This window comes from Somniosus microcephalus, chromosome 6 (assembly GCF_052327205.1).
Source record: "Somniosus microcephalus isolate GS21.2 chromosome 6, FLI_Smic_1.0, whole genome shotgun sequence".
In the NCBI taxonomy this organism is placed as follows: domain Eukaryota; kingdom Metazoa; phylum Chordata; class Chondrichthyes; order Squaliformes; family Somniosidae; genus Somniosus; species Somniosus microcephalus.
Genome location: NC_140992.1, coordinates 83138021 through 83150974, shown reverse-complemented (window position 1 = coordinate 83150974; position 12954 = coordinate 83138021). Strand labels below are relative to the sequence as shown.

General features: G+C 39.0%; 1 protein-coding gene across 7 annotated transcripts in view; it reads right to left on the bottom strand.

The window, feature by feature from the left end:
• The window catches only part of dock10 (dedicator of cytokinesis 10), a 300424-nt gene that overhangs the window by 110485 nt on the left and 176985 nt on the right, over nt 1-12954 (bottom strand). For all 7 annotated transcript variants that reach the window (XM_085990455.1, XM_085990451.1, XM_085990458.1 and 4 more), the window contains exons 11-16: nt 11627-11782; nt 10383-10616; nt 3015-3137; nt 2638-2720; nt 1747-1869; nt 1567-1646 (exon numbers count right to left, since the gene is read on the bottom strand). In XM_085990455.1, the coding sequence (XP_085846581.1) occupies nt 1567-1646; nt 1747-1869; nt 2638-2720; nt 3015-3137; nt 10383-10616; nt 11627-11782 (799 nt within the window). The remainder of the gene's footprint in view (nt 1-1566; nt 1647-1746; nt 1870-2637; nt 2721-3014; nt 3138-10382; nt 10617-11626; nt 11783-12954) is intronic.

Below are 12954 nucleotides of genomic sequence, written 5' to 3'. Positions count from 1 at the left end.
CAACAAGATAGTTCCACTCTGTCATTTACTTCAGAATAGTGATGGCAGAACCCTTGCCTTGCCAGCCAGAGATGGCACATGAGGCAAAGGAAGAGAAATAACCAAAAATAGAAAGGGAGGAATATAAATTAAACGTACAAACTCTAACCCACATTTTGTATTCAACAGCAGCCAATAGGAAACATTTCAATTAGTTTTAAGAGAAATGTAAAAAAAATTTAATTGATTTTTACAACACAAAAAGAAAATTTGACTTCCACACGCTACTTTTGTCTCAATGTACATTTTGATGTCCTATTAAATACTTTATCTACAGCATTAGGCAGTTTCATTGTACATGGTGTATCCTGCCTGAATTCAAGAAGAGCTCAGAAGTACTTATTTTATCTGTTTATCAACTGAATGAATTCTGACGAATGAATTTCTGCTCCCACTTTCAAAGTACAGTGGAATCTCCATCATCACGTACTTTCCACAATAGATATTAGAAAATGACGAATGCTTAGAGTCCCCACATTTTTGGCCTTGCTCACAAGGCACAGCAATATCATACACATGGGAAAAAGACAAGTACAATGCAAATAACAAATTAAATGTAATCTTTCTTGGGCTGAGAGATTAATTTATGTCAGACAGGAGGAGACTGTGCAAAGAGGTAATGTCTTGCATGAGGCTTTGTCCAGCACACATTCTGATGGATAATTGGAACATGGATAATGGAGGTTTTACTCTGCAGACACTTCCTATGCACAGATGCCTCAAAATGGCTCCCTGTAAATTTCATGTGCTAAAAATGGAGAATAAGAGTAATGCATCGGCCAACAGAATGTTTCTTAATTCACAATTTTCTCAGAGTAGATTTACTTCCTTAATTTTTCATTTTATTTTTGTCTAGAAATGATATAAAATGCATTTTTGAGAGGCATGCACCAGAAATACTTGTATAAAAATACTAGCAAGGTGCTCAAAATCTGTTTTAGAATCTATTTACTTTTAAAGTCTTGGGAGATTCAGTGAAATGACTGTCCCGACTATCTACACCTGGTGTCATGCAGATGGTTGTCACACAGTCTTCCCGTGTCATAGTAAGGCTTGGTTTTCAGCCTGAAATTTCCCATGCAAGAAGTCCTCAATCTTGGTTGATTAATTATGAGGGAGATGTTAAGCACTGCCTCACAGGGAGGGAGAGAAAATTGACAAGCAAGTTACCCAGGTATCCACTGCACACCTTCAGCAGATGGTTAGAGAGCAGTCTCGGCAGAGGCTTGGCCTTTGGCCAAAAAATAACATCTGTCATGGAATGGGTGGATGAAGAAATGTTATACAGCTTTATTTTTACATTTCTACACTTGTACATTATATTATTTGTGAGTCAACAAGTATTTCCCTAATTTAAGGTGTGCGATCGAAACTATATATGTGTTGGTATATTTTTCTATTTCTGTTACATTTGATGTGGGAGGAGAAGCGCTTCACTGCTCGCTGCTGAAACATGTTATAGTTGGAGAAGTAAATGCAGAGTTAAAAATGACTCTAAAAAGACAACAAACAAAATAAATCTCCTACTTGGATGTTCAATGGGGATGGATTCCACCGATATATCAAGATTGCCAGGTATGGTCTGCACTTTGGTCATTTTGTCTGCTCTATAAGCATGAAAAATAAAATATCTAATTAGGTCAAAAACAAACAAAAAAAATAATCAGCCCTCCAAATATTCCAATGTTCTAATACCAGGGGAAATACCTTTTGAACTCCATTACTAACTTCAGCAAGTCCTCTGATGAAATTTTACTGCTTTCTTGCCTGAAGAGAGGAGAGAAACGAGAGTCTCGATCTATTGTTCCCTGATTGTCTTTGAATACTGACCTAAAAGATAAAGAGCATAGCAAAATGAGGACAATAATAAACATTTTGAACAAAGATAATTTTGGGCCAGAACTTGCTGTAGCAGGGCATCTAATGGCATTTGCCATGAGTTAAATTTGCCCCTGCACCCTTCAGCTCAAAATTTCTTTGTCCACTAATTTGCTGAAAGTGCAACCACTCACGATTTTACAACATCCTAAAATAATAGTTTTAGCAATTTGGAATTAAGCAATTGTTTGTCCCACTGAATAATTCATTTAAGAAGAATTCCTGGTGTGCTTTCATGACAGCACACTGAAATTTCATCAGGACACTAAAAATAGGGTCATAAATTCTGCAGTAAAACAATATCATTGTCTCCCTGGGATGATGGAACAACAATAAAAAAATTATAAAAGTGAATATAGACACAAAGGCCATTCAGAATGGTTTTGTAACCAGGTGCCATTGGGAAGTGGCATTATGTATGTGTTGGGTTGAGGGCAGTGGGGCCCTTAAAAACTATGCCTGAAGTCCTTCCACCACATCCTCAGTCATGCACTCACACATCGCATGTAAATGAGAATAAGAGTGCACATTTCATAACTGAAGCTGTAATGGTAATAAAATTCTATCCTTGATGTGGCAATTAAAATATGTTGTATTGGATTTTGGAGCTCAAAATAAGCACAATCCTTTAACAATGATCATGCATCCAACATATACAATACATGATATGTGCATCTACTCATCTAGGTATCTATTAGTAATATAGCAACATATACATACCTCGCTGCCCAAGCAAACGGCATCCGGTACTTGGCTAACTTATTACAAAATTGCTTGTTAGCCTTTAGAACCTTCTGTGCAGTCTTGAAAAGGAAACAGGCAAAAAATATGAAACACACTCATGACTAAAATATGACTATAGCACATCCATGATTTAATTACCATCTTTGGAATGGAACAGGTTTTTATTTAAAATCATACTTAGCCTTTGTAGCAGAGCCACTCATTCATGAACAGAAATTGTTTTTGGGTCATAATAATTTAACAACTGTGTTGAAACAGTTTTATTGCTTATTGCTGCATTTATTAATGAACTATTTCATAATGTAAAAATATGTATAATTAATAATGAACACAGTATGGAAACAAACAGGTACCTTGATGGAGTCTGAGCTCTTAATGTAGGGTTCAGCACAGCTGGGAATGTTTCCCATTAGTATTTTTTCTATTTTTGCCACCAGCATGATGTCCGTATGTGGGTTTGATACAGAAAAAATGGCCTGCATGTCAAATTATCATTCATAAATTAATTTCATGTTTTCCAAGGAGTAAGATTGTGTAAAAAAGACTAACTGCACATCATTTTAAATTTTACATTAAAAAAAACACAAGAGAAAGATGGTAGCTGTTGCATTTTAAAATTATATGAGAAATCTCAATGAACTTCATATTGCAACAAACCTGTTCAAGCAAAGCAATCATAAAGGGTTATGTTTACAATTGTAATGTTACCATATCGCACCATTTGGAGTTCGTAAAACAAGAAATGCAGAATTTAAAATTGCCCTTGACCAATAGGAAACCAATCTGCCAAATGATTTTCTAAAAGACCAATGCCTCTGCTTGTAGTGCCAGCAAAAGTAGAGGCAGTAATGACAAACAAAAACTAGGCCCAAAATCCCATCCTTACATTGGACACATCTTGGGCTGCTGGGAAGCGGGAGAAATGGGGCAGATTCCATCAGGACTCCATCCAATGGAGGGGAGTCCAGGAACTTCCAGTGGGGAGCCATGGGCAGATCCATCACTGACCATCACCCCCACCCCACAAATCAAGGGGGCATGGTTGACGGAGTTCCCAGGCTTCTCTGGGAAATTCCAGTGAATATATCTCTTGTTGAGTCTAATGCAACCCATGCCTGCTGATAATAAATTTCTTTATGAGCTTATTAAAGTCCCCTGAGTCCTAAAGGTGGCAAGTTATTGAACCTGGAGGTTACTGATTATATTGCAGAAACAGCCTGATAGTTTCTTAGGGAGCTGCAGAGTTGGGGCTACTCTGTTCCTGTGAGCAATAGGTTTAAACATAATCTGAATAAAAAGGTGATGCTACCACTCACTGGCATTTGGTTTATTATTAGTGAATTTATTCTTAGTGAACATGTTCAGTATAATGATAGCACATAGCCATTATACTGACAATGGATGGTTTGCTATCAGTCAATAATAGATAAAAGACTCTGGTCATTTAACAACATGCATAGTATTATGCTCAAAGGATACAGATACAATTCTTGAAATGCCGATTACAAATGTTAATTATAATGCACCAAAACTTTATTTTTCAATTGAAGACCAGAGTAGCATTTCTTCAGCATAATGAAATCAGATTACACTAGGATAAATTTCCATTTTCACTGCATGGGCAGTAATCTGGTAGAGTAGATCACTCACCAGTTATGAAACCTGCCAATTTTCTTTGCATTGAAATCAGTGGAATCAAAATCAGGTGGGTTCTATAGTGGGTTGGAAATCTGCACTACCAGATCACTTCTCATGTGGTGAAGATGAAGATTTACCCCATTGTTTTAAATACAGAACAGAATTACTGTGAATTAAGCATTGTTTTCTAGCTCACTACGTTTCTCAAATCCTACAGTACAACTGTGATCACAAATATATGGGTTTGCCAGTCTTGTCTGGTTCAACTAGCTGAGAGAGGAAGCACTATCTGGGAAGGGATACTACTACAACAACAACTTGAATTTGTATAGTGCATTTAACACACCTTACTTCTAACACACCTCTTTGCCTTATAATAGACCAACAACAACTTGCATTTATGTAGCCGCTTTAACATAGAGAAATATCCCAAGGTGCTTCACAGAAGTGTAATCAAACAAAAATTGACACCAAGCCAAAGAAAAAGACATTAGGAGACATGACTAAATTTTTGGTCGAAGAGGTAGGTTTTAAAGATGGTCTTAAAGGAGGGGAAAGAGGTGGAGAGGCAAATAGGTTCAGGGAGGAAATTCCAGAACTTCGGGTCTAGACAGCTGAAGGCACGGCCATCAATGGTGGGGTGATGGAATGGGGGGACGTGTAAGATGCCAAAGTTGGAAGAATGCAGAATTCTCGAAAGATTGTAAGGCTGGAGGAGGTTATGGAGTTATGGAGGCGTGAGACCATGGATGGATTTGAACAGAAGGATGGGAATTTTAAAGCGGTCTACAAAATAAGAAAATACTACCATTGGTTGAACCAACCCATCCTCCAAGCAAGAGAGTTCAGCTTTAATCTGTGACCCCTATTAAATGACCTTTTAGCATCAGAAGGTGACCCGATGATTATCTTCTCCTAGCCTAGATGGATTACTTCATCACCAAGCTCAGCTGCCGATCAAGGCTAGAATTCAAACCCAAGCCCTGGAATGGGATCATAACAGTCACTAGAACAACCAGGCCGCCTTATTTTTAAAAGGGATTTAATGCAAAATTCAAATTCAACTATAGAACTACAGTGTTTTCTGACATTTTGTACTTTCCTTCAAGATGTTACATTAAAACATACACTGTTACAAGAGACAGATACAAGAACAGCCAAGCACAGTATTTGAACCCATGACAAGAAGTCTGAGAGACTAGACAGTTAACAATTATACTGCCAGATTTTTGTCTGTTTCCATGGGCAACCATAATAGGAAAAACATCCTGGCAGATGCAGCATCCAAAGAAGACAGCACAATCTGCCAAGATTTGCTAAATGATTTTACACATGTTTGAAAGTTCAGTCAGTTAAATTCTGTCCCAACCAGCACCCTTCTAAATTGGAACAAATCCTTCTGCTACATGTGGTTTCCAATAACAATAAGAATTTTTGTACAAATTCATGATGAAAGCTTCCATTGGCCAAACATTTCTTGTGCAGACAGAATTTCACCACCAGTTCTTCCAGCTCGAGTGTAAAAATGAGCTCTTCTTTGTAATACACTTTAAACTGCATTACTCTGTAGTTATCAGCTTATTTACATATATTTTAATAAATATTACAACATTACTAAGTCACTTAGTGACACCCCCTTAAAGGTAGACGGGTACATACACTACAGGAACTATTGAATGTAACCGTTCACCTTTAAGAGAACTACTTTAGGTGTGGCACTATTTGTTTGGCTTCTGTATACTGTAATACCGATAGTGACCACACCAGTATATAAGTGTTGTAGCAGGATTTCTGGGGCAGATTCGCCCGGACCTTCGAATAGTAAAGACCTGTTTGTTTGTTACTTCTGAAGTCTGTGTATTTATTAACTGCACAACCCACAGACTTTACACAGTGCAGGCACACCACAAAGACTATACATGAGCAGGGTGAATAGCGATGCCAATTGAAATTAGGATTGGCATTTGAACCCTTGGCTTGTTTTTGCTCGCTTCCCCTTTGACAAATTAGGTGAAGGACTGCTTAACCTGATGTGTGTGCCCTTCAGCTTTCTGTCTGTAGAGCAATTACCAACTGGGTGCCAACCTGGGAGAGTCGCACATAAGTACTTATTTTAAAGCACTTCACATTTAAATAGCAAAATGCGTCATGAGAGAAGGGTAACAGCAAAGTGTCATCCACAGTTTTGTGCACAGAATGATACATGTGTTGTGCTGGGATGGGGGAAAGGGAGGAGCAAATAGGGCTCTTAAAATTTTCTACTTTGTATTTGGAGGTATTGGCAATCCTAAAGCTGATAATGTATTGATATTAGATCTTCACAACTTCAGTACAATCTTAGAACATCAACCAGATATGTTGTACCACCACAGACAATGAATCGGTCTAACATGTCACTGTCATTATCTCTACTCTCCACCCTGAGCCCCTAGGAGCAAGGAGTGTAAAACCACCTTAAATGTAGACAAGGTTTTTGTGCTGTGGGTTAGTTTACAAAATGGCAAACTTTAATCCACTTTTGTCCTCCATATGAGAAAGTAGACCTGCATCCTCTTTTTATAGACTATTTGACCAGGTCCCAGAGGTGAATGAATGTTGCTTCATAATGATATTTGAAGTGTCTTATAGAGTTCAACTCATTACTGTCCAAGTGAAGTGCTTAGTCATCGATTTGAAAGCTACATATCAACGTTAGGAATTTCTGTGTTTACTTTCTCAATTCCAATTTAGTCTACTATCAGTAAGAAATAAGTGTTTGGGGACTGGTACAGTGATTAACCTTATCAAAAGTGGATATAGAGCTCAAGTTGAGAAAATGTCTGTTTTATAATTTTAAAAATTGTTATCTGAGGGTTCCATTGTACTTATTCACAAGACACTTCACATTCTGCCAAAGCCAAAATGTTAAGCAAGGCATCTCTTATTTAAACCAACCATAAACTCTGGGACACCAGTTACATCTTTATGCAGGACTTCTACAACTTGCAAACCTAGGAGTATACTTAATGCACCAATGAGCTTCAAGCAGCCCTTCATAAAGGTGCAAGTTTTTAAGAACATTGGCACATATACATCAGTTTTAAGGTAATTAAACTTGGTTTTTAGCATCCAGCTACAGGAATATCAACTCACATTTGATCTGTTGGAATCCAGCAATCAATAAAAAAAGAAAGGCTTGCATTTATATAGCACTTTACAGCAAATGAAGTACTTTTGAAGTGTAGTCACTGTTGTAATGTAGGTAACACGGCAGCCAATTTGCACACAGCAAGCTGCCACAAACAGCAATGTGATAATGACTAGATCATCTGTTTTTTAGTGATGTTGATTGAGGGATAAATATTAGCCAGGACACCAGGGATAACACTCCTGCTATTTTTTGAAATAGTGCCATGGGATCTTTTACATCCACCTGTGAGAGAGCACATGGGGCCTCAGTTCAACGTCTCATCCGAAAGACGCCATCTCCGACACTGCAGCACTCCCTCAGTACTGCACTGGAGTGGCAGCCTAGATTTTTGTGCTCAAGACTCTGGAGTGGGACTTGAACCCATAACATAGGAACATAGGAATAGGAGTAGGCCATTCAGTCCCTCGAGCCTCAATGAGATCATGGCTGATCTGCGACCTAACTCCATATATCCGCCTATGGCCCATATCCCTTAATACCTTTGGTTAACAGAAAGCTATCAATCTCCGATTTAAAATTAACAATTGATCTAGCATCAATTGCCGTTTGCGGAAGAGAGTTCCAAACTTCTACCACCCTTTGTGTGTAGAATTGTTCCCTAATTTCACTCCTGAAAGTTCTGGCTCTAATTGTTAGACTATGCCCCCCTAGTCCAAGACTCCCCAACCAGCGGAAATAGTTTCTCCCTATCTACCCTATCTCTTCCCCTTAATATTTTGAGAACTTCAATCAGATCACCCCTTAACCTTCTAAATTCTATAGAATACAACACTAACTTGTGTAATCTCTTCTCGTAATTTAATCCTAGGAGTCCGGGAATCATTTGGCAAACCTACGCTGCACTCCCTCCAAGGCCAATATATCCTTCCTAAGGTGTGGTGCCCAGAACTGCTCACAATACTCCAGGTGTGGTCTAACCAGGGTTTTGTACAGCTGCAGCATAACTTCTAACCCCTTGTATTCTAGTCCTCTAGATATAAAGGCCAGCATCCCATTAGTCTTTTTGATTATTTTCTGTACCTGTTCATGACATTTTAATGATCTATGTACCTGGACCCCCAAGTCCCTTTGGACCTCCACTGTTTTTAGCCTTTCACCATTTAGAAAGTACCCTGTTCTATCCTTTTTAGGTCCAAAGTGGATGACCTCACATTTGCCTACATTGAAACAGTTTGCCACTGTTTTGCCCATTCACTTAATCTGTCAATAACCCTTTGTAATTTTATGCTTCCATCTACACTGCCTACAATGCCACTTATCTTTGTGTCATCGGCAAATTTGGATATATAACTTTCTATGCCATCATCTAAGTCATTAATAAATACTGTGAATAGTTGAGGCCCCAATACAGATCCCTGTGGGACATCACTAGTCACCTCCTGCCAATTTGAGTGCCTACCCATTATCCCTACTGCCTGTCTCCTGCCGCTCAGCCAATTTCCTAACCAGGTCAATAATTTACCCTCAATTCCGTGGGCTTCTATCTTAGTTAACATTCTCTTATGTGGGACTTTATCAAATGCCTTCTGGAAGCCCATATAAAGTAACATCCATAAACATTCCCTTGTCCACTATTGTAGTAACCTCCTCAAAAAATTCAATCAGATTTGTCAGGCATGATCTACCTTTCACAAATCCATGTTGTCTCTCTCTGATCAGCTGAACATGCTCAAGGTGTTCAGTCACCCTATCCTTAATTATAGACTCTAGCAATTTCCCGACAACAGATGTTAGGCTAACTGGTCTATAATTCCCTGGTTTCCCTCTCTCACCATTTTTAAATAGCAGAATGACATGCACAATTTTCCAATCTGAAGGAATGGTCCCTGAATCGAGAGAACTTTGGAAGATTATAGTTAGGGTACCTGCAATGTGATCACCTACTTCTGTTAAAACCCCAAGATGGAAATCATCTGGTCCTGGGGATTTGTCATTCTTTAGTGCCATTATTTTCTTCATTCCTGTTATTTTACTTACATTATTTAGTGCCATTATTTTCTTCATTCCTGTTATTTTACTTACATTATTATTAAGTCCCTGTCCCTTACTCAGTATTAGTTTCCTTGGGATTACTAGCATGTTATCCTCTTCCTCTACTATAAATACTAACACAAAGTAATTATTCAACATGTCTGCCATTTCCATTGAGTTTTTAAGGGGCCAACATTGCTCCTGACTATCCTCTTTTTCCTAATATAATTGTAAAAAAAAGTGTTGAATTTGATATCCCTTGCAAATTTCCTTTCATATTCCCTTTTTGTAGCTCTTACTATCTGTTTTGTGACCCTTTACTGTTCTTTGTATCATTCTCATTCGCCAGGATCTGTGCAATTTTTTGCATTTTTGTATGCATTTTCTTTTAGTTTTATACTGTCCCTTACCTTTATAGTCGTCCATGGCTGTTTTTTTTTTTAGCAAGTACAGCTCTTGACCCTTAGGGTTATAAACTGGTTCTGTAACACCTTAAATTTTTTTTGAACATCTCCCACTGTCGTTTTACCCATTAATAGATTTGCCCAGTTTACTGTGGACAGTCTCTGTCTCATCCCTTTGAAGTCGGCCTTACCCAAATCTAGAATCTTAGTAGCTGTTTCGTGTTTCTCCCTTTCAAACATTACGTTGAACTCAATCATGTTATGATTGCTATTGGATGAATGTTCACACACAGTTAGGCTGTTAACTAAATCTGGCTCATTACTCATTACTAAATCTAATATGGCTTGCCCCTTGTCGGTAGGACATAGCACTCTTGCCTCTGCGTCAGAAGGTTAACAACTGAGCCACAGCTTGAATATCAAACAGAGCAAAACTGATGAAGAATAGCTCAATCTACACAAAATAAAAAAGCTATATGATTAAAAGATGAACAGAGACACACATCTTAATACAGTACCTGTTTTGGGTATTGTAACCATCCTTCAGGGAAACTTTGTAACTGGTGCTCTCCAGATTTTTGTTCCCCAGCAGTTTTCACAGGTGAATTTTTTCCTCCATTTTCTATCATAGACAATGAACCAGAAATCAGCTGTCTAACACTGTCGTGATTTAAATCCACATGTAAATCTGCAGATATTTTTCTGTTTTCTCGAATATCAAACAGAGCAAGACTGATGAAGAATGGCTCAATCTACACAAAATAAAAGCGATACATGATTAAAAGTTTTTGATTACGACGCATTAAGCATGAAATATGTAACTATTCAACATTACCGTTAAAATCTAAAACAATCAAGACAAAACTTTGCCGAGGTTTTGATTCTGCTCTTTCTTCTCTCCTCCCTTTCCTGCCAATTCTTTAAGGCACTGACTCTCTGCTAGGGTATGGTTCCACAGTTACCATCCAATACTTTTCCTGAGTGGCCATTTTTTGTGTGCAAGGCCGTGAATACCAGCTGGCTACTGTATTGTGGGGAACACCGCAGCTGAAATGAACCCTGTTCTCATATGGCACCCACATACATGTGATTCCTGCAGTGGTCATCGGAGTAAAGATCAGGAACTGTGGCCAATCTATATAGATCATTTAACTTGTTAACTTTAAACAGATCAGAGTAGTGTACAAATTTAACCAAACACATATTATAAATGAATCTGATTTATAAAAGCTGTTGATTTTAAAATTATCCTACCACCCCATTTTCATTTGTCATCCTAGGGCACATGGCCAAGCTCTATATTGCTGGCACTTATATCCACACACACAAAATTGCCAACCGGGGTTGTGTAAAGTGAGCAGGAATGGGAGTATTGGCTGGATTTTCCCCTCCCAAGCTTAAACACACTGATGCCAGTTGTGGAGACTCTACTTCTGCCCCAGCAGAGATTAGTTAACTCAGCACAGATCAAAGAAGTGAATCTGGGAATGCTGTATGGCTCAGTAAGACACTACCCAGCACATTTACCCACTCAGTCATCAAGGAAGCTAAATCTCTAATATTTGTTCAACATAAGTTGGACAGAAATAAATGTTTCAACTACTAGATAGCTAATAGAATGCAGGTATAATTATTTAATGCAGCAGAGATTAAAAAACAAAGAGAATCCAAGGTAAAAAGGCTGTCTTGTAAGCACGAAGCTACTCATGAAAAATAACTGGATAATTAACCTGAATACAGTAATAATGAAGGAGCTGCTTACATTAGTCAGCTGACCACCTTCAATATCGTTGACACAAGCCTGAAGATTTAAGGTAAGAGACCTGCATGCAACCATGATGCACTTGCCCAGCTTCTGATCATAAGGCTTCACTGATGATTCATTCACAAAAAAGTCTGACTTCTGCGTTTTGAGGATCTGAAAAGATACAGTGTGTTCAAAATGTTTCAGTGATATATGTGTCTTCAAAGAATTAAAGTCTGTGTGGTAGAAGTTATATACTTACAGAAATAACATCGTTATTCTGCTGATCTCCATCAAAGAGGGTATCTCACCAGCACAAATACACTACCTTTTTTTTAAAAATCAGACAACGACCCAATACTTTTTTTGTTTTACTTTAGTCATTTCTATTAATTTTCTGCATATTTTTGATTAAACAGTGAATGCTGATGAGATTACAGGAAATTACAGGGTTGGAAACTGAGTCATATAGTGGGATAGTGCATTGTCGTTTAATTTCAACAACCCAAATTAAAATCCAGTCCAGAATTTTAGTATAAAAGTCTCATCTCTCTGACCATGGCAAGGATCCAATATGAAATGAAATAATTACTTTTAATGTCATTATTAGTAACCCAAAACTATAAAGGTAATGACAGAAATATTGAATAGTTGCTTTGCCTCAGTATTTACCAGGGAGACAAACATGGTGGACATGACTGTGGAAGAAGAGATCAAAATGATATAGGGGAAAAATTGGGTTGATTTGCGCCTCTCGTTAGCGTCCCCGGGGGGTGCTAACAGGGCGCAAATCCCCTAGCGCCTGGGCGTGGCACCGCTAACGCCTCCCGCAAAATTCAGCATCACCGTGCGCAGCGCCCCGGCCACAAACTTAGATTGTGCCCCTTGACCTATCACCAGATGATATGTCCAACAGGGTCAGGGTGGCGTTTTTGCAGCCGCGGCGGTGCGACTTAAAGGGCAGGTGTCGGGCAGCCATTTTTTTCGGCCGACTGCCAGCACCTGCCCCCTTCCCCTTTTATCTTCAGGGTGCCAGCCACGATCACTCAGCCCAGCACTCCTCCTGCATGTCGGGCTGTTTTCATGGCACCCCACTCCCCGGTGGTCTAGCAGGGCCCCGGTGCACACAGCGCTAGGCCCCTCCCCTTTAATCAGGGGAGGGAGGCCTGCAATGATGTGGCACTATGTGCCGATGCGCGTGGCACTGTTGCACGTAGCGCTGCGATATTCAGTTGTAGCGCCCCAAGAAGGAGGTGGAGCACTTCTAGTAGCGCCCCACCTCCTGCTTGGGGTGCAACAACTGAACTTCAGGCGGAGGGGCACTAATTTTTTTGGGACGCTAAAAT